Source organism: Tiliqua scincoides, chromosome 1, assembly GCF_035046505.1.
Source record: "Tiliqua scincoides isolate rTilSci1 chromosome 1, rTilSci1.hap2, whole genome shotgun sequence".
NCBI classification, from domain to species: Eukaryota; Metazoa; Chordata; class Lepidosauria; order Squamata; family Scincidae; genus Tiliqua; species Tiliqua scincoides.
The window spans coordinates 220,369,035-220,395,351 of NC_089821.1; the positions used below are offsets into that span (position 1 = coordinate 220,369,035).

Here is a 26,317-nt window from a genome sequence, read left to right on the forward strand (position 1 = left end):
ATTGAGTTGTAACTAAAGCTGAATTATCTGTAATCCTCAGCAATAGTGCGTGCGTTGATAGTACAGTATTAAAATTATTTTTCACATTTTTATACTGCTCAAGTTGATAAGAAGCAATGTGAAGTGATTAATTTTCTTAATCCCAGTAACAACTACCCAGTAAATAAATAAACTTGGAATGAATCATTCCAGATGAAACAGTTCCTGGGGAAAGTCCTTCCATCTTCCTCACTCCTGGAAGCAGAAGTGGCGGTGGTAGTTGGGGTTTTGGGAATGCTGTGAGAGGGAAGGGGTTGGAAAGTTGCTAGAGTTCTCTGCTTCACTCTGATCCCCACCCAGGCCCTGAGCTAAGCTGGCATCTATTGGAGGAAAAAAGTCCCTTCTCTGTAACATGCATATGCTACAGCCTAAGGGTCACTGTTTATGTGCCAAACTCTGAAAATCAGCTTGGCAGTCTCATTACGGAACATTGTATGGTCTGGTTTCATTTTCTTTCTAAAGCTCTTTAATGTCTCAATATGGAATGTTTTTGGGTTCTATAATGTACATAACTTTTTCTCTACCTATGATTTTTAAAAGTGTTTATTGTCTTTTGAACTGATGTTCATATATAGGTGCATGCTATGTAATAGCAAAAGCCTGGTTCACCTGAACCCTTTTGATAGTTTATAAAATACATTCATGCATTGCTTAAGGATCTTCCACCTAACAGATTGCATTTATGATGGTGGTCAAAGCACAACAGACTCTTAATGAAGCAATCAGGTCTTTCATAGGCTGGGGCAGAAGTGTCTGTTTACACAACAAAGAGGCTCTTAATGCAAAGAGGGGGCAATCAGTCTCCAGTAGCCTGTGCAGCCAGCAAGTGTCTGGCAGTGAGTGTCCCTTTATACCAGAAAGGCACTAGATTGGGCTGAATGTTTGCTTAACAACCTAATCACATAACAGTGGTGATCAGAGAATGTCATTGACGCACACCTGTATTAAGGATGTTGCTTTTATTGATAGTTGCTGTACCCACAGCTGGAATCCTACCCCGAAACAATTGCATGAAAAATTTCAGTAAACAAAGAACAGACTCTTGTAGTGCTTGCAAAAGTGGTTTGTTAAATTCCTGACCGCCTGTATTTCCAGACTAGCAGCCCACAGTTCATAGAGATTAAAGATTGTGTTGCAACATTTCTATGGGAAACAGAAGCTGCTTGTCCAGTTGCAACGGTGGAAGGCCAATCTGAGGTGAGGAATGGGAAACAAAAATGTGACATTTTCCTGTCTGCCACTTAGCTACCCTTATATTTCAAGCCTATTCATGTTTCCTTAGAAGTGAGTCCTGTTGGGAGAAATTCAAGTCTGCATGAGGACTACAGGCTTAATTAGGTGGAGCACTTGAGAATCCTGTTTGTTGGAATGCTCCTGTTTGATCTTCTGGTTGTGAAGGAAAGCATGAAACAGCCTGTGCCATTTCAAACTCTTGAGCGAAAGGGGAGCTGAATGGGATTTGAGCACAGTCTGACTGGTGTGATTCTACAGGGAGTTAACTTCTGTGGGCTTCCTGCTTTCATCCGATATTACTGTTTCACATGATAGCCATCTATCCATTGAGAGTAGTCTGAAATAGGATTATCTTAGCCCAGGGGGTTCTCAAAGTTTTGGGTTATAACTGGGGGGGGGGGGGAGTTCACAAGCAGCTTGGAAGGGGATTGCATAGCTCTGAAGAAGTAGTTTAAGTTCCTGGAATCTCCAGGTAGGGCTGGGGAAGACCTGTCCGAAACCCCAGGAACCTGTTGCTGATAAACGCAGGGAATACTGAGCCGGGTGGACAAACTGTGTGTAGAAAGACTGATGAGAGTTGAAAGGGCCTCTTAGTTTGGTTCACCACTAGCTGTAGTATGGATCTTTTTGGTAAATGTCTATAGGGCACAGTAACAAAATTTGACCACCTCTGCCCTAATCAACATTGAAGATGTCTACACTGTAACGTACCTTTTTAAGCATGCCAGTATTTCATTGGATCTCATCTTTCTCTTCCTCTTTGATAAAATATTATGTATTCTGCAGAGCTGCTCTGTAAAGGATCCTAACAGTGGCTTTGTGTATAACCTGGAATCGCTGGCTTCAGAAAAAGGTTACTTGGTCGATGGAATTGGGAAGCAATATATGGTAAACCATTTTTTTAAGCTTAGAGTTTCACATTGCACCTGCCTTTGTGGTTTTTCTTTCTTGTTGAAAATTAGTAATTACCCTCCCATATGGGAAGAGCAGAAAGTATTTATGTCTGTTTCTTCAGTGTTCATGAAAAGGGTATTAAATCCAGTAGATTTAATAAAGATCAGTAAAGAAAGCAAGTAGAAAGTACTGTGTATATATGAAGACAGGTAAGGTTTGAAAGGAAATAAAACCAAATTCTCTTTAAATGTAGAACAGCGGTTCCCAAAGTCCTATTCGGACTTTCAGACTGCAAGTGAATATTTGTGGGAGTGGGACCTGGGGCAGGATATGTGTCTTGTTAGCATTGCAGAGCTTCTTGGACCTATGGGTTTTCCCCCTTACTTGGGGAGTCCCACTGGCCTTGGGGAGAGTCCAGGAGGGGCTGTGGGCCTCCCTGATGCTAAAAATCGCTCTATCTATCGATTGGAGCACACTTTAGTTTTCATATGTGAGGTAAGGGGAAATTCCCTGAATCCCCACACTACCACATTCACTGCAGCACTGTCGGGACACCCATTAGTGGGCTACTCCCCTTAAGAGGGAATTGCCCAGTTTGGGTTCTCAGTGGTGGGTTGTGACCCACCACTTTGGGAACCCTGACTTAGAGTATGTTGTAGGTTGTTTGCCGGAGCTGAAAGAATACTAAATGCTGTGCTTCCAAAGTGTGCAAACAGGTGCAAGATTGAATGAGGATGATCCATATTTAGGGCCAGAGATTACTATGCTGTCCAATAATGGGTTAAGATACCTTAGGGCAAATCATATGTACTGTGTGTTAAATCCCTTAGCTGAATATTTGTGGACCAGCAACAGTCTGTTCATCTACTGATGGTAGTTCAGGTGGTGGGGCTGCTGATGGTAGCGTTGTTGGTGGCTGTGAAACAGATGATCTGAAGCATGTTCGTTTGGTGAAACTGAACAAGACTCTTCAACTATCTACAGAAGGATATCTGTCTCTTACTTACACAGGTAAAGGAGCTGTGTGAGTTTTATACAGGATTGGTATTACTACCTGGGCTGTTGTTAGAAGGAAGAATTTCTAGGTGGCTTACTGCAGTGGCAACTCAAAGTTGTGCCTGCGCCTGGAATGTGGTCCCCATCTGGACCGCATCCAAGTGTTCTGCCTGGGTGCCACATGAAGCTCCTCGTTCAGAGGACAGGGATGCTCTGGGCAGTTGTGTTGTCTGCCTGGTGTTCCAGAAGGCCACACAACAGGACGTCTAGCTGCCCAGAGCATCCTAGGGGTGGCGCCTGGGCATAACCAAAATGTCTGCTCAGTGGATTGACAGATCTGCATGAACACTGGATTTGGCCCCCGGACTGCTGTTTGCACAGCCCTGGCTTACTGCAGCCACTTTGATATACTGCTTGTTTCATCAGCCTGCGCTATATGGGTGCTGCGAACCATGTCTGGTGGAACCTGATCGTGATTTGACTATAAATGCCTTCCCAGCTCATATGGCATTCTGCAGGCAAATTTACTGTAACCCTGGCATGTATGTTGACCTTGCAAGTTACACAGATGGGGCATATGTGATGCACGCACAATTGCAGAGAAGGAGAGGCAGATGACAAATCCTATTTATTTACTTACACTTTATCTCCCTAGTGGGCATTCAAAGCAGCTAATGGATTTTTTAACCTAATGGTTGTGAACTTTTTCATTCTGGGTCAGAAACCTTTCCCTGGGGCATCTACTGTGAGATACAGGAAAGTGGGCTAGATGGGCCTTTGGCCTGATCCAACAGAGCTTATGTTCTTGTAAGAGGAGAGTTAAGGTACTTAGAAATTCATGCAGTCCAAAGGTTTGGGAAGTACTAGTCTAGTCAATGAACAAGTTTTAACAGGGATAGAAATGGCATGGTAATAAGGTTTGGATGATGAGTGTGTGCAACTTTAAAGGGACCAAAAGTAAATAACTTGACTCTGACTTTTCAATTCTCAGGAACTGTTGACTCTTTCACTGTGATATTTATCTGCAACAAATCCTACCCTGGAGAATTGAAATTTGCACATGAAGAACTGAATTCTGCAAAGCAAATTCATCATACTTTATTTGAGTTTCACACAGCTTTGGCCTGTCCACCTAGTCCAGTAGATTGCCAGGTTACTGGTAAGTAAATTAGAGTTGGAAGACTTCCTCAAAACACCAGTAGGTTCCATTTCAGTGGTATAGTTTTACAGATGGCACATTTTCTCTCAAGAAGTGCTAGTATATGGGATACTTCAACAGTTTTTTTCCCCCCTTAGAGCAGGGGTGTCCAAACCCCGGCCCGGGGGCCACTTGCAGCCCTTGGGGGTTCCCAGTCTGGCCCGCGGGCAGCCCCCAGTCTCCATTGAGTCTCTGGCCCTCCAGATACTTACTGGAGCCCTTGCTGGCTCGACGCAACTGCTCTCAGCATGAGGACGGTTGTTCAACCTCTCGCCTGAGCTGTGGGATGAGGGCTCCCTCCACTACTTGCTGTTTCATGTCTGTGATGCACCAGTGGCAGCGAAGGAAAGGCTGGCCTTGCTTTGTGCAAGGCCTTTTATCGGCCTTGAGCTACTGCATGACCTTCATTTATTCATATAAGGTCAATTTTTAATAAATTCATTTATGTAAATTTATTCAAATTTTAAATGTAAATTAATTCTTTTTTCCCCGGCCCCTGACACAGTGTCAGAGAGATTATGCGGCCCTCCTGCCAAAATGTTTGGACAACCCTGCCTTAGAGGGTCTGCTGAAGATGTATATGTTAACAGGAGTGAAGAAGTGCAGTTGGAGGGGGAGCAGGGGGGAGAGAGTGTCTGTGAATATAAGGAATGGACAATTCTATATCTCTTTCCTCATCCAGCTTTGTAGAACACTGCAATAGCATTTGCCTTTTTCCCTGGAAAATGATTTTTTTGGGAAACTGGTTTGTTGTACTTAAGGATAGTTTTGGCTTGGTTGAATGTAAGTGCATACAGTGGTCTACTCTGAGCAGGAGCAGAGTCCTACTTGTGAATAAGAACCCAAGGTACAGGCACTTGGAAAAATAAATAAAACAGAGGAGGATAAAGTGGAAAGCAAGTTTTTCTACTTGGTTTAAATAAACCTTATACTTAACCCAAGTTAATCGAAGCTAGAACATAATCTAAAGGTTCAGTAAATTAGGACACAGGATCTAGGTGAGAGCAATAAATAAATAAATAAAATAAAGGTGCACTCTTAATAAAAGTAGGATTTTAGCAGGGCTAAACAGGATTTAAACCTCGGTATGCAAGTTCTGCAAACCAAAAAACTCTTAAACCAGTGCAGTTTAAACTCAAATAAAAAACCAGCTTGATGTTAAAAAAAACAGTCCAGCCTCAGAGAACTGAAGTAGGAGGGTAAGAACCTAGGAAGGGCCAGTTCCCACCCAGCCAGGGCAATTTAGCATAGTCATTGTCGTTTAGGTCATAACAATTGACCTTTAGGAGTTGATAAGAGCCCCATTAGGCAAATCCAAGTACCCTATTCAGGGAAATCCCACCTGGGAAGACCAGCCCCTTTTCAGTCAGCAAGGAGGGAGGGAGGAGGAGCCAGCTAGGAGTATAAAGCTAATGCCTGCCACCGCGTGAGCCTCTCTGCAGAAGCGCCCGTGGCCTCTGGGAAACCCAGTGCTTCCGGAACAAAGTGCCAGGTAAGGCACCGCGAGTTTAGACTCAGTGCGAGTTCAGCAGCAGGGCGAGGAAGCCAGGGCCCCAGACACTGCCCTTCTCTTCCCTTGAGAAGGGGGGCTGCTAACCAGTGTAGGGTTTTTAACTACCCCTAAACAAAAACAAACAAAATAAAAAAAGCTATGCAGTCAGACAGCCAGCAGCAGGGTGGGGGCTATCCAGTGTTTTGCATTGAGTGCCACGTGTATGACTATATGCCTCTGGGGCATAAGTCATGGGTGTGTCCTCAGTGCAAGGAGCTCCAGGGACTCAAGGAACGCGTCTGCTCCCTTGAAGCCTTGGTGGCTGACCTGGAGAAGCAGAGGAAGGCAGAGAAGGACTGTGGGGAGACTGCTGGGGACAATTGGGCATCGTCCCAACCTCAGGCATGCAGCTCCTCAGCTGCCCGGGTGGGAAGTCTCGGGGCTGGAGGATGTCAGCCTGGAGAGGAGGGAAACAATCCCCTAGGGGGACCCCTTCTCCAGGGGACAGTCTTGTATCCAAACGCACTCAGGATACGCCTCGGCGGGAGGGGGTTCGGGGGCTTCTTGTAGTGGGGGATTCGATTATTAGAAACATAGAGAGGGGGGTTTGCGACGGATGTGAGGACCGCATGGCGACTTGCCTGCCTGGTGCGAAGGTTGCGGACATCACTTCTTGTTTAGACTGGTCGACAGTGCTGGGGAGGAGGTAGCGGTTGTGCTGCATGTCGGCACCAACGATGTGGGCAAGTGTAGCCGTGAGGTCCTGGAGGCCAAATTTAGGCTATTAGGTAGGAAGCTGAAAGCCAGGACCTCAAAGGTAGCGTTCTCTGAAGTGCTACCTGTTCCACACGCAGGGCCAGCTAGGCAGGCGGAGATAAGGGGTCTCATTGTGTGGATGAGATGGTGGTGTAGGGGTTTAGTTTTGTTAGGCACTGGGGAACGTTTTGGGACAAGCGGGGCCTGTACAAGAGGGACGGGGTTCACTTGAACCAGAATGGAACCAGACTGCTGGCACATAACATTAAACAAGGTGGCAGAGCAGCTTTTAAACTGGTCCCTGGGGGAAAGCCAACAGGAGCCGAGGGGCATCCGCTTCGGAACTCCTCATCCCTATAGGACGAGGATGGGGAGGTTAGAGAACAACAAGGCAAAGGCAGAGTAGGAGAAGAAATTGGGAATGGTAGCGTGATGGAATGTGATAGACGATTTGGCACAATGAGAGGATTCAGGGATAAAGGAGCGAATAAGCATCCTGGGGCATTCCATGTGCAAATGCTTTTATGCAAATGCCCAAAGTCTCTGAGGAAAGATGGGAGAACTGGAATGTCTGGTGACAAGGGAAAACATCAACATAGTGGGCGTAACGGAAACCTGGTGGAATGCGGAGAATCAGTGGGATACCGCAATCCCGGGCTATAAACTCTACAGGAGGAACAGGGAGGGGCATGTTGGAGGTGGGGTGACCATTTATGTTAAGGAAGGAATAGAATCCAGCAAAGTAGAGATTGAAGGTGGGTCTGACTCCATAAAATCTCTGTGGGTTAAATTACCAGGCCTGAGGAGTGATGTAATACTGGGGGCGTACTATCATCCAGACCAGAAACCGGAAGGGGACCTTGAAATGAAACAGATCAGGTGACCTTGAAATGAAACAGGGAGGTGACAAGGAGGGACAGGTTTGTAATCATGGGTGACTTCAATTATCCTCATATAGACTGGGTCAATTTGTGTTCTGGTCACGAAAAAGAGACCGGATTCCTTGACATGCTAAATGACTGTGCCTTAGAGCAGCTAGTCATGGAGCCCACCAGAGGACAGGTGACACTGGATTTAATATTGTTTGGTACTCAGGACCTGGTTAGAGATGTCAATGTTACTGAGCCGTTGGAGAACAGTGATCGTACTGCGATCCATTTCGACATGCACGTCGGGGGAAAGAATACTGGGCAAATCTCTCACAAAAACCCTTGATTTCCGACGGGCGGACTTCCCTCAAATGAGGTTGGTTAGAAGGAGGTTGAAAGGGAAGGTAAAAAGAGTTCAGTCTCTACATAGAGCATGGAGGTTGCTCAAATCAACAGTAATAGAGGCCCAGCGGAAGTGTATACCACCAAGGAAGAAGGGCTCGACTAAGTCCAGGAGGGTGCTTTCTTGGCTAACCAGACAAGTTAGAGAGGCCGTAAAGGGCAAGAAAGCTTCCTTCTGTAAATGGAAGTCTTGCCCTAATGAGCAGAATAAAAAGGAACATAAACTGTGGCAAAAGAAATGTAAGAAGGTGATACGGGAGGCCAAGAGAGACTATGAGAAACACATGGGCAGCAGCATTAAGGGGAATAATAAAAGCTTCTTCAAATACGTTAGAAGCAGGAAACCCGCCAGAGAAGTGGTTGGCCCTCTGGATGGTGAGGGAGGGAAAGGGGAAATGAGACTTAGAGATGGCAGAGAAATTAAATGAGTTCTTTGCATCTGTCTTCACGGCAGAAGACCTCGGGTAGATACCGCTGCCCGAACAGCCTCTCCTGACCAAGGAATTAAGTCAAATAGAGGTTGAAAGAGAAGATGTTTCAGACCTCATTGATAAATTAAAGATCAATAAGTCACCAGGCCCTGATGGCATCCACCCTAGAGTTATTAAGGAATTGAAGAATGAAGTCACTGATCTCTTGACTAAAATGTGCAACTTGTCCCTCAAAATGACCACAGTGCCAGAGGATTGGAGGATAGCAAATGTCACGCTGATCTTTAAAAAGGGAAAGAGGGGGGACCTGGGAAACTATAGGCCAGTCTGCCTAACATCTATGCTGGATAGGATGGTGGAATGCCTCATCAAAGATAGAATCTCAAAACACATAGACGAACAGGCCTTGCTGAGGGAGAATCAGCATGGCTTCTGTAAGAGTAAGTCTTGCCTCACAAACATGCTAGGGATTCCAGCACGTTCCAGGACTGTGTTGTTAGGAACTTTGTCCTGCCAGGTGATGCTGAGAATGCGCCGGAGGCAGCACATGTGGAAAGCGTTCAGTTTCCTCTCCTGTTGTGAGCGGAGAGTCCATAACTCGCTGCAGTACAGAAGTGTACTCAGGACGCAAGCTCTGTAGACCTGGTGAGAATGGATGATGGCCGGATCCCAAAGGATCTCCTCTATGGAGAACTCGTGCAAGGAAAGCGCCCTACAGGTAGACCACAGCTGCGATACAAGGACATCTGCAAGAGGGATCTGAAGGCCTTAGGGATGGACCTCATCAAGTGGGAAACTCTGGCCTCTGAGCGGTCCGCTTGGAGACAGGCTGTGCAGCATGGCCTTTCCCAGTTTGAAGAGACACTTTGCCAACAGTCTGAGGCAAAGAGGCAAAGAAGGAAGGCCCATAGCCAGGGAGACAGACCAGGGACAGACTGCACTTGCTCCCGGTGTGGAAGGGATTGTCACTCCCGGATTGGCCTTTTCAGCCACACTAGACGCTGTGCCAGAACCACCTTTCAGAGCGCGATACCATAGTCTTTCGAGACTGAAGGTTGCCAATATGATATGCCTCACAAACCTTTTAGAATTCTTTGAAAAGGTCAACAGACATGTGAATGCGGGAGAATCCATGGACATTATATATTAGGACTTTCAGAAGGCGTTTGACACGGTCCCTCACCAAAGGCTACTGAAAAAACTCCACAGTCAGGGAATTAGAGGGCAGGTCCTTTCCTGGATTGAGACCTGGTTGAAGACCAGGAAACAGAGTGGATATCAATGGGCAGTTTTCACAATGGAGAGAGTTGAAAAGTGGTGTGCCCCAAGGATCTGTCCTGGGACCGGTGCTCTTCAACCTCTTCATAAATGACCTGGAGTCAGGGTTGAGCATTGAGGTGGCTAAGTTTGCAGATGACACCAAACTTTTCTGAGTGGTGTCAGAAGTGACACCAGAGACCAGAAGTGTTTGTGAGGAGATCCAGAAGGATCTCTCCAAACTGGCAGAATGGGCAGCAAAATGGCAGATGCGTTTCAATGTCAGTAAGTGTAAAGTCATGCACATTGGGGCAAAAAATCAAAGCTTCACATATAGGCTAATGGGTTCTGAGCTGTCTGTGACAGATCAGGAGAGAGATCTTGGGGTGGTGGTGGACAAGTCGATGAATGTGTCGACCCAATGTGCGGCGGCAGTAAAGAAGGCCAATAAATGAATATATTAGAGACGGAAAATGAATGAATGAATTCAATCCAGTTTATGCTCACATTCACCCTAAGAATGGGGGGGATCTTCATGCCAGATTTTTCCTCCAGAAACATGTCCAATTCCCTTTTAAAGGCATCCAGGCCAGATGCCATCACCACATCCTGTGGCAAGGAGTTCCACAGATCAACCACATGCTGAGTAAAGAAATATTTTCTTTTGTCTGTCCTGACTCTCCCAACACTCACATGTCCCAACACTCACATTCTCTCTCTCTCTCTCTCTCTCACACTCACACACACACACACACACACACACACACATATATATGGAGGGGGGGATCTTTCATACTTTCACATACCCGCCTGCTCACCTGCCCCCTCGCCCTCCCTCCTTCCCTCGCTTGGGCTGCCTGCCTGCTTGCCCAGCTGCCTGCCTACCTGCCCGCCCATGTGCTGCTGCTGTTGCCTGCCTGGCCGGCCGACTGGCTGGCTGGCCAGCCAGCCAGCCAGCCCTCCCTCCCTCCGGAGGGAGACGTGCTGCGAGCTGGGCTGGGTTCCCCTCCCTCATGATCTCTCTCTCCTCCCCTCTGCTCAGGCTGCAGGAGGGGAGGGGAGGAGGGGAAGGGAGCCGAGCAGAGCCAAATGGAGCTGCTCCCAGCCCAGCCCAGCCCAGCCCATGGGTAATGAAGAAGAGACTAGTAGGCAAGTGCGCAGAGTCTTTTATAGTGGGAAGTAACGCGAGACCTGCAAGTCTTACGTTACCTTCCCACTATAAAAGGCCCTGCACGCTGGCTGGGCTCATCTTTCCTTCGCTGCCACTGAGCTCAGTGGCAGCGAGGGAGAGCAAGGCATGGAGCTTGTGCGGCGGGCCAGTGCGGGCTGGGGTGAGGGCCAGGTGCCCATTGGAGGTGGGGGGACCCCCTGGGGGCCGGATGGGGACCTGCAGCAGGCCGCAAGTGGCCCGCGGGCCAGGGTTTGGGCACCGCTGACCTAGAGATAACCTTCCATGAGACACTGTTCATCACTTCTTACTTGTAATTGTGGTTTGGGTTGTTAACTCACAGAAGCTGGAGTCATGTGGATAAGGCAGATATAGTTTAACTGAGAGTTTTGTGGTTCCTGATTATGTATTCAGATTCTGCTGGCAATGAATATGATCTGAGTGACTTGAGCAAAGACACCGAACCTTGGATTGCATTGGATACTTCAAAAGATGCAAAAACAAGAACTTTCTATCTGAATGTTTGCAAACCTCTTCCATACGTTCCAGGATGCCCAGGTAAGGATCTTAAATTTTATCCAACTTCTGTACTGAAAGGGACAGTTAGTATGACAGGTTGTCAGGTGTGTGGTTTACCCTTCTCTGTCTGCTTTGGGTCTCTTGATTGATGGCTTTGGCTGGTCTACTAATTCCCTAGGGCAGCAGTCATAGCCCTCTGGCTACTAGGCAGATAAGGCGGGGCATCTGGGCAGCTCTGGGCTAGCCAGCTAAGTGTTAGAAAACCTGGCATTCAAATTATTCAGAAGTCCAGAAGAAAAGAATACATGCTTTAATTTCTTCAAATGTTACTTCGGGTGAGAGTTTTATTGGATCCATTTCTGCTGGATTACAAGACAGTGCTAGCTGCTTATAGTATGTAGAGATGGATTGGTTTGTAGGATGCCTACAACTAATTTATTTTTGAAATTGCCTCTATTTTCTGACCTTTTAAGGATTGTATTTTAAACTTAGAAGTTTACTAGGGAGGAAAAGTGAATAACCAATTAGTTCTACACAACAGGCAATTTATATTGGACTCAGAATTAGTCTTTCTAGCTGTAACGTGGGCTAGTTTCCGTAGTTCAAATGGTTAATGTTAAGAACATCTCAAAACCATTATTAAAAAATCCTCTTGCCTTAGTACAACTGGCTTTATGTCAGGTAAACACAATTGGTGGTAAGCTCAGATGCCTAGCTTCAAGAAGAGGGGAAAGCATTCTGAATTGTTTCCAACCACTTTCAGAGAGAATTAATGCAATATACTGGGTGAAATGCCAAAGGAAATATTGAAGCATTCTTTTTGGGTTGCAGGTGGTATAATAGGCTCGTGTATGAAACATGGTGAGAGAGGCCAGAATCTTGGTATGATTCAGATAAGTCCTCAAGCTGCCACTGATGGGTCCCTCAGTATTGTGTATTTGAATGGTGACAGATGCAAAGGTAACAAGCAGTACTCGACCCGAATCATCTTCCAGTGTGCTCAAGATATGGTAAGTATGTGACTGCACATGCGTGCTGAAGTGTCTAGATGTAATCAGACTATCTGTTTTGGTCTAACTTTGCAAACTTATTTAGGGAATAGGTCTTTGCTTGCAATGCTCCCTCTTCTCATTAAGAAGAATTAAGAATCCTCATTAAGAAATACTGTGCAGCTAAGGATTTCTCTCTTCCTTACTAAAGGAGAAAAACTGCATTTGCATACCCTGTTCACAGGTTCCCTACCACTTGAAGGGCACAGTTGCTTGTCCAGAAAGCAGACTTTAAACAGTAGTGATGTGGAATTCATCTTTATCCTGTCTTCTGGAGATGGCTTTTATAATGTATGTCATTGTCTCAATGAATAGGAGTGCGAGTTTCTTCTGCTTGTGCAGAGAGGAAAGTGGGCCATAGTTTTTCTGTTCTTTGTGAATGCTCGCAACTTTCAGCTAGTTGTGGTGTGTTCCCATGTCCCAGCTCATTTGAGGTAAAAAGTGTTCTCTGATGCAAGACACATGTATGCTTTAGCGATTCTCACCTTGTCTGAAAAGGTGCTATTTGCATGTTGTGCGCAAAGACGATCTTCTTGATTATAATATCCTATATGGAGGTTGATTTTTGGTGTGGGCAAAAGTGTGTTGACTTACAATATTTGAAATGTGGTACATATGAATTGTGTCTACTCCCCCCCCCCGCCGCTGCCATGAGTTCACTGGTCCTGCAGCCACATGATATACCTGTAGCAGGAAAAACTCAATCAGCTTTGCAGACTTAATGGGTCAGTACATGCCCTCCTTATTCTCTCCTTTGCCCTGTAACCTATTGTGCATGAAGCGGTTCTGATCCCACAAAGCATTTGACTCAACCAGTAGATCTGTGAACAGCACATGTCTCAAGTTCATAGGTTTTTTCTCAACAAGAACTCTTGTGGTACATGATATTTGGATGCTAGTTATGTAATCCAGTGATGGCTGGTGGCCCTTTAGTTAATTGCTAGGAAAGAGATTCCAGAAGAACTTCATTTATATGAAACTTGCAACCTGTTCTTCATCTTTATACTGTAGAGACCCCCAGTGTTTCAACATGAAGAGGATTGTGAGTTTGTGTTTCTTTGGAGAACAGCGGCAGCTTGTCCTGTGCACAAAGCAGAAGGCAAGTATGAGTGTTCTATTTGAAGCTGTTGTATAAAAAGTGTTTGTAATCAGGATGCAAGAAGAAATGAGAGAATCAAGGCAGATCCCATCTTGAGCTTAAGTTCTCCTTGATTACAAAAATGATTAGCTTGCGAAATGCATTGTGTTGTAATACAAAGAAAGTTAGTCATGACTAAGCACCATTGAAATTCTTGACTAAACACAATTCTAATTCTCTGATTAGCTGTTGGAAATGATTGATTGGAACACCTTATTTGAAATCACCTTTTCTGTTTAGCACGTGGTGGCTTATAAAGTGACTGGACTTACTGCTGTTTATATTTTTGCTGACATGCTTCAATCAACAGCTACTCAGGAAATGAATTAACCCATTTCTGCCTGGCCCGGAGGTGTGCACACTTGTTCCCTGTTTCATATATGAAAGGTTGGGCAGAAATGGCTTAAAATGTTGTGCACTGGTATCTCTAGTCAGTTTATTGACCTAGGAATCTGGTGTTCTTTGTGTAGATTTTGCTCTGCATTGGGATAAAACTCCTTTAAGTGTGTGCATCTACCTACTTGACTCTTTTCATTTTTCCTTATCTGATTTTTTTAAAGGTAAGAACTGTCAAGTGAAACATCCAAGATATGATTATGTATATAACCTGACACCACTTTCTGAAAAGGATGTGAAAGTAAGCACTGAAGAATATGATTACTACTTCAGAGTCTGTGGTGGATTATCAACAGGAACATGCAAAACCCCAGTGCCAGCTTCTGATGTTGTAGCATCCTGCCAAATTAAGAAGCAAAACCAGTCTTTTAAAAAAATAGCAGGTAATGTAATTGTGGGATTTACTGACTCTAGTTTTATCAGAGTGGATGACTGTCTGACTTTGTAGGAATAGATGTGTGGAGCACCAAGATAAGTTTCCAGAGAAAATGCCCATTTGCATTTTGATTTAAAGCCTGCATCTGCTGAGTTTGGTTTCATATCCCCTGACCTCCTGGGAACGGTCTTGCTCAGGATTGGCTGTAGCAATTGCATGTTGGCTGTGCATCATTAGAGGTAGGATCCATGTTTAATATGAGCTTCCATTTTTTTGTTCTTACCCCTAAAGTGTTGAGAATAATGAAGTTTTTTTTGCTGTTTGAAACTGAGCTAAGTTTGAGACTTTTCCTGAGCACTTGCACTAAACTGTAAACTCAGCTCAAAAACAGGTTTGGATCTCATGCTCATATAGTTGATATTTAACTCCTAGAAAAGATTGTCTGATGGGTGGCAATCTTTAATATAAAAATATAGGAAAGGCCAGTTCTTTAGTCACTGATGATTGAGAACAGATAAGCTATTTGACTATAAGGGAATCCAATAAAATGAAAAATTTTATTGGGGAAAAAAAACTGAAAAAGGAAAATGCCAGTGATGGAGACATCAGAATGATATAAAATATGGGGGAAAAAGTTGTCTTAACATGAGTAGGAATGGAATTACTTCTAAAATTGCTGAAATGGGAGCAGATTCTATATAAACGATTTTTGCCCTTTCTAAAGCTGTAACTTTTTTTAGTGCACTTGATATTGGCAAAGTAATCCTACTGATTGAAATCTGTCCTATCAGTGTTTCCAGCATCTAGTGCTGTTTATTTTTTACAAAATAAAAAAGGCATGTCCCATACAGTATTAAAAATGGGTATCTATTTATAATTTTGCTATTAGGATTGGTTAGCAGGAATCTGACTTATGAAAATGGATTCATCAAGATTAACTACACCAGTGGGGAAAAGTGCCACAAAATATATCAGCGCTCAACAGCCATATTTTTCTATTGTGATCCTCATCCAGACTTAAAGGTAGGTAGACTGGGAATTCCATCTTTCCCTAGATCACTAATCATGACAATCTTTGCATAATGTTTGTTGTTCCCAAGAGCCCTGAGCTCTCCTAACAGCCAGTGTCCAGATGACATGTACAGGTAGAAGCTCAGACAAGTAGAGTTGGTGCACTGAACTCTTCTATACTGTTATGTCATCTTCTTCCCTCCTTTTTTTATTTAACTGAATAATGATCACAACTATTTATCTAGGCCTGCATGTAATGTCTAGTCAATGTGCTGTTTCTAGTGTGAGCACCTAGGAAGGTGGGTGGATCACGTGATCACGACTCTTGATTGCGACAGTCTCTGTACTGGCCTTCTGTATTAAGATGTTGCAAGGATAACTAGATTATGCATATACATAAGGCATCTTGTGAATTTCAAAGGGCCATATAAATGTCTGTATTACCAATAAGATTTCATGATACTGGATGTCCTCTTTATGGAGCCTTTCCTCCCAGGCTAAAGAGAATCTGACTGTTAACTTAAGCCAGTTCTGCCCATCATTGCATATATTCAACAGGGATCTAATGTGTACACCTGTGGGTTGGGCAGAAATGGGTGAACATTAAGTCTTAATTTCCCAAACTTGCATTAAAATCAAATTTTTAACTTCATTTTTGGTTATGTTCAACATTTTTTGAGCCCTAAACAGATTTAGGGTTTACAAGTATTATACTTGACTTCTTACAAAGTCCTTGCTATGTGAGAGTAAAGTGCCCTTTAACCCAGAGACTTTTAACCATAATGAGAGCTCATTGGGTGCAGTTGCTGCAGTTCTTAATGAAGTAGCGAAGATATTTTATCTTGCTTTGCAAGTGAATGGCATTGATGAGCAGAAGGTCAAAAAATGAACAGAAGCTGAGAACTCTTCCAAATATACATTTGGAAACGGAAGCTGGCAAGGTCAAGGATGCCAAAGCTTTTGTTTTCATGTAGGTTTTATAATTTAAAGTGGCTGCTAAAGTTGCTCAGTACACTGTTGTGGTCCTAAGATTGAAATGTAGGTTTCATTTCTTGAAAATACGACAAATAGTTACAATTTTGTCTAGTATAATTGGTTGCCATGCTGATGCTACTTCAGCACTACTTGTTCTGTGGATTTGTGTATATTAGAGGCTTTCCATTTGTCTTCTCAGCCTGTATTTCTAAAGGAAACTGAAGATTGCACCTATATGTTTGAGTGGCACACCCCTTTTGCCTGCCCACCCTATAAGTCCATAGACTGCTCCTACAAGTAAGTTATTTTTTCATGCTTGAAATAAGTGTTCCATAGGCACCATTCACCAGGCAACATGGGATGCCCTATTTTAGCAGTAATTCGGTATATTTGTAGGCACTTGTTTATAGAGCCTGTCCTGTTTCCCCCCCCCTTCTCCTCAGCAGCAACAGGAATCCCAACAGTTAAATGATAGAGGTGCCAAAGGTAACCTAATTGGAAATTTAGGCAATCTCTGAACCTCAGATACTCGGTGTTCTCATATGCTCATAATACTGAAGGATATGGTAATGTCACTGCTAGATAAGCTAACCAACTGATTTGAGTTGGAAATGGGCTTAGATTTTTGGATAGCATGGTAGCGCTCTTACATAATCAATGCCTTAGAGGTGTTGGCCCACTTTTTTGCAGAAAGACTTCAATTTTCTTCGATATTTTAAAATGTTGTTTTACTTCATTGCAGGGGCAGTGATGGGAGCTCATATGATCTCTCTCCGCTGACACGACATAAGGAAAACTGGGAAGCCATCTCAAGGGCTGACCCTTCTCAGAAATTTTACATAAATGTCTGTAAATCTTTAGTACCACATCAAGTCACGGGTAAGAATATGAAAATGGGTGAACTTCTTATCCAGAAACCCTGTGGCAAGACTGGGTGGAATTCTCCATTAATGTCTGCCACATTTTGCTTTAAAGAAACCCAGGCTTTGTACCCAAATATGCTAGCAAGTCATAGTATGCAAATTAAGCCAAAATTTGGGGAGCACTTTCCTTCCTAGCTGTATACTAAAAATTGTTATGAATATTTAAGTTTGGAATAGTCAGAGCTGAATTTTTGGTAATAAAAATGTTACTAATGTTGAAGGTAATTCATCCTAGCTGCTCCAAGATTATATGCAGCCAAGGAACAAAGCTAGCCTTTGCATCAAGAAACAGAATTCAACTTCGGATTTAGAATACCACCACATTAGTTCATTAGGACAGAACTCATAGGGTTAATAAAATACACCCTATTGAAACACAGCAATGTTCACACATGGTTAAATGTTCTTCCTGTTAAAGGTATCTTATTAATCTTGTGAATGTTGTGGCTATCCAGATACTATATGTTTTCAGTTTGTATTGCTTACTGAACTTGCTATTTGAATTGCTGGTACCTTTTGTAAGGTACAAACTAGGAAGAAGAGGAGGGATATGGTGAGGCAGTGAACTGAGGCAGTGTGTCAATTGGGGCAGTCGATTGGAGCAGTGTGGGCAGCAATTGGAAGCAAAGAGTGATGATTGTATAGTTCTGTGGAGCAGCAGTGCACCATTTCCTGATTACTGATCCTGTTTTCCCCATACACTCTCTGTCCTATTTGAAAACAGATCTGCCACCGCAAAATGTAGAAATATGTTCCTCCCTGTTCTATTCAGAAGTTGAGATTCCTCATCAGCCTCTTTCAATATGTATGCGCAACAGCCTGCTAGCCTTGTCTCATTCAGGTGTCTGTTTCTGCACGTGTATGCAGGTCTCTTTGTAGTCTTGTGTGTTCCCTGAGGCATCTGGTGGGCCACTATGAGATACAGGAAGCTGAACTAGATTGGCCTTGACCTTATCCAGCAAATCTCTTTTTATGTGTGAAATTCCCTTGCAGCAAGTGAGGTGAACCTATTACAGGCTCTTTGAAAGAAGGAACAAAGATTAATATCTAGTATAGAAAGAATTAGGTGTGGGTGGTTCAGATATGTAACAATGCTGTGATTTAACCTGCTAAGGTGAACCTGCCAGCTAAGAATTGAAATGCAGTGCTAACATAGAATTTGCTACTATAGTGGTGCCTTAGCATCTGAGGGGAGTCCATTCCCGGAACCCCTGAAGATGCTGAAATCCTCAGGTGATCAAATGCATGGGACCCAGCACCTTTTAACCCTCCAGAGGTGATCAGAGCTATGCTATGCTCCTGTCACCTCTGGAGGGTGTTCTGAGGCCCGTGGAGGCTGTGCATGGCCCCCCTGTGCCTCAGAAGGCCTTATAAAAACCTAAACTGTCACTTCCATTTTTCTCCTGAAGAAATGAAGTGACGTTTTAGGTCTTTGTAAGACCTCCTGAGCCCTGTGGAGACCACATCCCGCCTCCATGAGCCTCAGAACACCCTCCAGAGGTGACCAAAGCACACTTTTGGAGGGTCCAGGTCAGGCCAACCCTGTGGGTTTGGGACCTGAAGATAGATAAATCCACAGATCCCAAATCTGTTTATAAAGAGGCCCAGCTGTATAAGCGTAAGAGCTCTTTCCTTTGGTGATGATCGTACTTATCAGTAGTGTGATCATGCCACTCTTGACTACTTCAGTTTCTACCTAACCTTGGGGCAGAGCTTGTTTCTCAGTTAGTGTTAAGTAATAGGCATTTGTTGTATCCTCCAAATGATTAATTTGTTACTGACTTTCAACATGTATTGGGAAATAAGGAATTTGCTGTAATCCATGGAGAACCAGATCTTCCTCAGTGGTTGAGAAGGAAATTGGAATCTTATGAAGAGACCTAAGATGGATTTTAAATCTGTCTTTATGTAGAAGCTGGTTTAATATTGCTGTGTTGGGCATATAATGAAATGCTACTGCAAGCCATCCCAGTTTACATACCCATGTCTCTTGCAGACATGCATGCTGAGGACTAGTTCATACATATACATGTTCATCATTTAACTGCAGTGATGTAAAAGAGAGAATATACTGTCACCAACAGAATATTGTTTTGACAAACAATGACATGAACTTTGAATGGAATTGGTTACATCAGATGAACAATTGAATGTACACTATATGCATTTGTAAACCTGCTTTAGGAATCTGAGCAGCTGGAAATGTGAGGAGCACTATTGATTGAAAAATTCACATAAGAATTAAAAACAAACAAGTAAAACACACACACTCCCAAAACAAACACACTTTTTGAGTATCGGATGAATAGAAATTGCACACAGGTTGATTATAGGTGTAGGTTCTGACATGGGGACTAAACTATCTCAGTTTTTTGTAGGGAAGTATTTGTTTAAAGTTGTCCCTATGTGGACAATCCAGTTTTAGCTCAGCTGAAGGAAAGATAAAAGCATCTCTGAAAAGGTAGCTGTTACCTCCTTAGAGTAGTTTGTAGATCTGTATGCACTTCTCAAAAAGCAGATGAGCAAGGGAACAGGAGAGAGGGGCAAGTGCCAACAATGCTAAATTATTTTTGATGTGTCAAATTTAGGCTCCTGTTCATCAGATGCTGCAGCTTGTCTGGTGGAGGGGACCAGCCATATAAACATGGGTGAAGTAGCTGAGGGACTACGATTGGAGAGTGGTGTTCTTGTTCTTAAATACATCAATGGAACCAAGTGTCCAGACCAGGTCCGCAAGAAGTCTACAATAATACGCTTCCAGTGTGATGAAAACAGAGTTGTAAGTATGCTTCAGTAGGTATGATTCTGTAATGATGGAAGGGGAGGAACCCGACCCTTGAGGGAGAGGACAAGTAACAGGATTGGGACTCTAAGCCCCATGCACGCATCTGTACCACATAAAAGTCCTCCTTGCCACTTTGCAGGAGAATGCAAAGCCATCCTGTAGTAAGAGCTCGTTCAAGGTAACTGGCTCCTTGTATAGGAAGCAAGAGAACAGTGGTCATGGCCCAGAATGGGCATAGTGCTAATGAAGGCTAACAAAGGGGGAAAAATTTCTCCTACTCATCAGTGCCAACTACAAAAACTTGGGTTAGACTTAAAATTCTGCTGAAAATTGACCTCACCCCAGTGGTAGCCATTGTTGTACTCTGCCATGTTCCCCAAATTACAGGACTGTTGCAAAAATATCAGCAGTAGCTCTGTCTTGTGAATGTTCACTCCTGATTCTTTTTTGTTCAGGACTCCAAACCTGAACTAGTAACAGCCCTTGAGGATTGTGAATATACCTTTATATGGTTCACTTCTGCTGCTTGTCCTCTGAAAAACACCGTACAAAATAACTGCACGGTAACCAACCCTCTCACAGGTAAAACATTTTTTCTTATGTGTAAGCTTTTGGAGTAACTAGTCAGAGCTAAGTTCCATTCTGCTCAGGGAGGGAATTCTGGTGAACTTTTGCATCCACTTCCACCCACTACCTTCTCAGTAAGCTGTAAACAGCCATCCAGGAAGCTATCACATTAATTTGAATGTCGGATTCCCCCTGACCACATTTAAAGATGTGGAAAGCAGTCAGAGAAATTCCAGTAGCAGCTGCACAGCCTGTTTTGTGTCTTTGTACACTCTCTTCCCTGAATCTTGCAAGTATTTGCCATCCTGGAAGATTGCAGAGAAGTCTGTGAAGTCATATGACCCAAGTGGAGTCTTGCACTGGAAGAATGTGGAACAAATCATTTAAGTGTTTTGAGCAGTAAATGGCAAAGGAAAAGGCACTGGCCTGAAGTCAAGACAAAAGGTGTGATTCTCCAGATACTGTATTGCATCTGTCTAGATGCTGCTTGCCTATACTACAGAACAAGTGCTCTTGGTAGCTCAGATTGAGAGCCACATTTATACAGAGCTAAACCTGGGTCTTCAACAGTGTGTGACCTCAGTAATGAGTTCAGTTAGACTTTAGTTCCCTGTGATTGTATCCGTATGGTTCACATATTTGGCACCTGCATGTTTTCTCTTTGAAAGTACACACAGATTTAAAATATCATGGTCGTGCATGTCAAACGAATGTGTAGATGGCCCAGTGTGTTGGATTTCCTTTTAATTTGTTTTGATTTTGCACCACCTTGCTGAAGGGAAAGCAATGACACTTGAATGTCTCTGCTGCCTTTGGTTTAAAGAAAAAACTTGTGACTCTGCTTTCTTTTCAGGCCATCTTTTTGACCTTAATCCTCTAAAACGACGGGCTGGCTACACTGTCTCTGACCACAAGAACCACAGAGAACTTTGGTTGGGGGTGTGTGATGAAGCTACAAGTTCATGCGGTAGTGGAATAGGTAAGGCTGATTTTTTATTCTTCTCCATCAACAACTTCTGCATGAATGTTGAGCCCATAAAGAATAAATTTTCATGGGATAGTGGAAGTTTATAATAAATCTTAGCTATTATCTGACTGTGTATCAGAAATTGCTGGCAAGACTAGTGTACAGAAAAATGAAAGGCTGCTGATTCTACATAACTTGTCTATACTTTCTAAAGATTGCATTGGACAATATTTACTCCCCTTCCTGTGTGGGAGGGCAGAAGCATGCTTTCCCCACCTAACCAGCATGCCTACTCCACTTGTTATATCACCAGCCATCCACACATCTAAGAATTTACACCAAAGGTGCACATGTGTTAAATCTAGTGCTAGGCAAACGATCTCACATTGGTTCAGAAAGTATCTGAATTCTGTCTTGCTGCCATTTTACAGGTGGTTGAAATGAACTGACAATGAGCAATTTTACTTAAGGTGGCCCAGTGAGTTAGAGCACTGAATTCAAATTACTAAGAGCCAGTGCATTCTCTGCTGCAGCACTGCTGGCTGCTGGTAGCCTCAAAGCGAGTTATTGGTCTAACTGGTACAGTTACTTTCAATTGGGTTTAAAATGTAGCAGACCAGGAGTGACCCTGGGAACTGCTTAACTTGAGATTCCTTTTGCCAGAAACACTAATACCGTGAGCTTGATCATAGGTGCCTGCTTCACGGAAGGCCAGAAACAAATTAATGCTGGAAGATTGAACAAAGCCTTAACTTATGAAGATGGAGCACTGGAACTTACCTACAAAGATGGAGATGCCTGCCCTGGAAATCCTGACTTGAAATACACAAGCATTGTCAGTTTTGTATGCCAGTCTGATGCTGGGCCTGGTAGCAAGCCTGTGATTGTCTCCTTTTATGACTCAACGTGTACCTATTATTTCTCATGGCGCACTCCTTTAGCCTGTGAAGAAGAGAGTGTGGTAAGGGAATTGAGAACTTCACTATCTTCCTGTCTTAGAAACTGGTAACCTAATAGTATGGTAGCAGCATTGTCTACTCCTATTTTACTTAGAAAAAGCGAGTGTTCTGAAGCTGTTCTGAGAATATTAATTGGCAATACTAGAATTGTGCTTACTTGAGAGTGCTTTTTTCTATAGATGTGTTCTGTTGAGAAAGCAGTAAACCACAGGTTTATTAGGAGTGTGAAGATCACAAAATAATGCATTTTAAACCAGTCACTCTTGGACAGTGCAGATGTAACGCTACCCAGGGTTAAGAGAGCAGGAGCAGACCAGTGGGATTCCGAAACAGAATTTAGGTTGATATTAATTTCACTTAATGACAGTTTTATACTGCACCAGGGAGGAAAGGCAGAGGGAATTTGCATGTGGAGGAGTACAGGCAGCGTGACAAGGGAAAAAACAAACTCATGTTGCAGTTTCTTAACTGTTTCTACACTGGATCTCTTTGACGCTTGTAACAACTGATTTGAGCGTGTTGATTTTGCTAGTAGATGAACTTCTTACATTTAATCCTCAGTATATCATGGTACACTGGAAATACGAGTACATCTTGTGAACAATTTAGTACTGATCAGTGGCATAGCTAATGATTGTGTAACCCAGTGCCGAGCTCAAAATGATGCCCTGGAAATGTTGTCACAACCAGAAGTGCCACCACACCGAGGCTTTTAAAAAAGTGAAAATCGAGCGGGAACCCACCACCTCCCCCCCAGCAGCTTGCCACCCACTTGCTCTGCGGCCCCTCCCCAGTCAGCATCATAGCTAAGGCATCTATCTGCTACCTGGGATCAAAGAAGATTTTGTACCCCCATGACAAAATGGAATTTAATTAGTAAATAAAAAGTGTGCGCCTTATTGGTTAGAGACACTGTCCTGGGTGAAGGACGATTATTCTACCCCTACTAAATATAAGAGCACCACTTGAAAAAGTCTCTTCACCCAGTTAGCAGGGGTAACTGTATTATTTTACATGGAAATGAGAGCTGACTCACACTGACACCTTTTTGGTTCCATGCTGTATCTTAATAACATTTCATTGGCTCGCAGAACAGTCAGTCTCATAGGTCAATTTTAAGCAAATTCAGTTTTTTGTTCCATAAGGCAGTTACGTTTTTGTTTTCTGGTTAATTGGCCATAACTTTTGATAGAATACAGCTATTCCAATGCAGTTTGTTTCATTGCATTCTGCATCAAATTACCTTTCCAATGATATATAACATTATGGTATTATTTGTACATAACCAAGGTTTTCACAATTTTGGCCACTAGTGCCGAACTCTGCTTGTTGCCCCACTAAAGCTTGTTGCCCAGTGTAATTGCTACCCTCTGCACCTCCTTAGCTATGCCATTGGTCCTGGTAATGCTCTTGGAGCAGCAGAAACTCTTGTGATGCTGAAGTGCTATGGTGAAGAGTGGGCTTGCTAAGGTTTTTAGCTCTCTGTTCAGCACCTAACCATATGTAAAAAGCAGCTGACTTTAGAGAAATTTGCTTCCAAGTATCTGTCTTGAAACGTTTGCTGTGGTTCCAAAAGTACTTAGAAATGGGAACAGACTGCAGAAAGATCCAAGTTGGGATGAGATAAATTGGTGACAACAGATGCCCTGAAATGCATCCTGATGGAAGCGGAGAAGCAGAGATGCCTGCAACAATGGCAGTGATTCATTGCATTAAGGTTTTGCTTGGTGGAGCTCAGCTGATAATGGCTGCCCACACATGCTGATTTGTGTCCCCTTCTCTTCCCATTCCAACAGGAGGAATGTTCCATTACAAGTGGCAGGACAGTATTTGACCTTTCTCCTTTGATCCGGCAAAGGGGATCCTATGAGGCTTTTGATACAGCCAATCTTACTGCAAGTTTCTACATAAATATTTGCCGACCTTTAAACCCCATCATAGATGTCAGCTGCCCACCTGGAGTGGCTGTCTGCATGGTCCCAACTAATGGTGCTCCTGTAGTAAGTACAGTTTCTTTTTAGCTTCTGAGTTAGACTTTGAAAAGCACATCTCGTACATTAGACCGTCTTTAACAACTTATGATGCTAGTATGTAGAAGCAGTGGGTTAGCCAGAGATACAATTGCTCTTGAGGATGATTGCATATGGTATGAAACCTGGTTGGGAAGGAGTAGGGGAGGGATGGGCTTTTGCACACAGTCTCTTCCTTGCATGCAAGGCACTTTCAGTAGGCTGCTCCTACAAAATCTTAATCTGTATCCAAAGAACTATGCAGCTAGTTTTCTTTCGCTCCTGGAAGCACTTGGACTTTAGTTTTTAAATATCTACTCTCCATCCCTCCTGTTAAACCTTTTTTGAAACTGTGGTGTTTCTAATGCAGTATAATATGGCTGGCGGAGGAACAAAGAAGTTGCTCGCTGGTGTCTGCTAAGAGTTCTAAAACAATCAGGTTACAATGGGGCATGCTCAAAACACTGAAAGCTAAAGTTTTCTTATTGAATCTTGACCCATAAACATTATAAGGGTGTTTAGGGAAAGAGCACAATGTAGGAATCTTATTCCTTCTGAATGTAAGATGCAGGCTGTTGTAGTTGTGGTAAACTATAATCACAGGCAGTTACAAGCATCCACCAGCTGTCTGTAGGGTGCCATTCTAAGTATGGCTTTGAACAGTAGAAAAACTGGCATTCCTGTATTTCACTGAGAGTGTCATTTCTTGTAGCTTTCTGAATTGTGAGCTTGATTCTTGCTTGATATTGAGTACCTGGTAAATCTCTCTTGTGCACATGCATGGACAGTGAGTAAGGCCTTCTGTTAAATTACTCCTAAATTATTTATATTGATCAGATTTTCCACTTTTTAGACTTGCCACTTTCCATTATTTGGGTCTTCAAAATGACTTGCAGATGTTTGAAAAAAGTTGTTTGCTGTTTCAGCAGGAGCTGTCTTTTTGCATATAGATTTTCCTCCCTAGAAGGAAGAGGCAGGCTCGTTGATCCTACATCTGCTGTATTTGCATTGGTAGTGGGGCAAAGAACAAGCTCTCCCCAGATGTGTCAACACCCCCAGTCCGACTTCAGGGTTTGAGGCAGAGAGCAGTACGTTGATTAGGGTGGTCAAGGCTTTCCACAGAAAGATACAATACCTGTACATTTCCTCTTTCCACCACCTGGAATCTCCTTAGTTTCCAACCTGAGCCACTCCAATGATCTTCACATGCCATCAAGTCATCCTTTGCTCAGTATATCTCATGTACTGAACTTCTGAACCTGCTTTGATGCTAGCCGTCAGTCATAAAACTTGTCTAGCTGAAGAATTAGTCCAGTGGTGTGTTTGAAGTATCCTAACCAACTTAAATTACTTTTGTTTTCAATTTAGGATATTGGCCGCATCACTGCACCTCCTAAGATCAACTCTGTAACAAATGAAATTTATATTGCTTTTAACAGTACAACCACTTGTCCAAATGATAAAAATCTCAACCTTTCCTCTCTCATCATGTTCCATTGCAACAGAGGAACAGATCTGGTAAGAAATTACTTTCTTTGTTCACTGCCCAGCCTGGAGGGAACTCCTCTGAAAAAGGAATTAGAAAAGCTTAATGGATAAGCAATAACACCCATTCAAAATACTGTGATTTTCATGATATCTTAAGAGCCTGCACTGGATTTGCTTATTTCAGTTATACCCCACTCTGTTTTGTAGATGAGGTCCTGTTTAAACCTACTTCTCTCAACTTAAATTCCTTCCTCCTCCCTAATCCTGTAGAAACGGGCCCCAACCCGTTGCTCATTTTTCTTAACACAAGAGTACTGATGCATAAGCTACAGCTAACTATCTTTGACCCCCACTTGAAAAACACGTGAAGCCCATTTCTGCCCAGCCCACAGATGTACATATTTGATCCCTGTTGCGTAT

At 43.3% G+C, this 26,317-nt stretch overlaps 1 protein-coding gene across 2 annotated transcripts in view; it reads left to right on the top strand.

Moving 5' to 3' along the window:
* IGF2R (insulin like growth factor 2 receptor) overlaps nucleotides 1–26,317 on the top strand; it is an 85,014-nt gene that overhangs the window by 42,063 nt on the left and 16,634 nt on the right. For both annotated transcript variants that reach the window (XM_066616194.1, XM_066616202.1), the window contains exons 20-36: nucleotides 1,135–1,236; nucleotides 2,059–2,160; nucleotides 2,997–3,177; nucleotides 4,154–4,321; nucleotides 11,150–11,293; nucleotides 12,086–12,264; nucleotides 13,315–13,402; nucleotides 14,002–14,220; nucleotides 15,103–15,236; nucleotides 16,399–16,496; nucleotides 16,942–17,078; nucleotides 19,711–19,901; nucleotides 20,363–20,489; nucleotides 21,328–21,453; nucleotides 22,134–22,402; nucleotides 24,197–24,400; nucleotides 25,778–25,927. In XM_066616194.1, coding sequence (XP_066472291.1) covers nucleotides 1,135–1,236; nucleotides 2,059–2,160; nucleotides 2,997–3,177; nucleotides 4,154–4,321; nucleotides 11,150–11,293; nucleotides 12,086–12,264; nucleotides 13,315–13,402; nucleotides 14,002–14,220; nucleotides 15,103–15,236; nucleotides 16,399–16,496; nucleotides 16,942–17,078; nucleotides 19,711–19,901; nucleotides 20,363–20,489; nucleotides 21,328–21,453; nucleotides 22,134–22,402; nucleotides 24,197–24,400; nucleotides 25,778–25,927 — 2,619 coding nt within the window. The remainder of the gene's footprint in view (nucleotides 1–1,134; nucleotides 1,237–2,058; nucleotides 2,161–2,996; nucleotides 3,178–4,153; nucleotides 4,322–11,149; nucleotides 11,294–12,085; nucleotides 12,265–13,314; nucleotides 13,403–14,001; nucleotides 14,221–15,102; nucleotides 15,237–16,398; nucleotides 16,497–16,941; nucleotides 17,079–19,710; nucleotides 19,902–20,362; nucleotides 20,490–21,327; nucleotides 21,454–22,133; nucleotides 22,403–24,196; nucleotides 24,401–25,777; nucleotides 25,928–26,317) is intronic.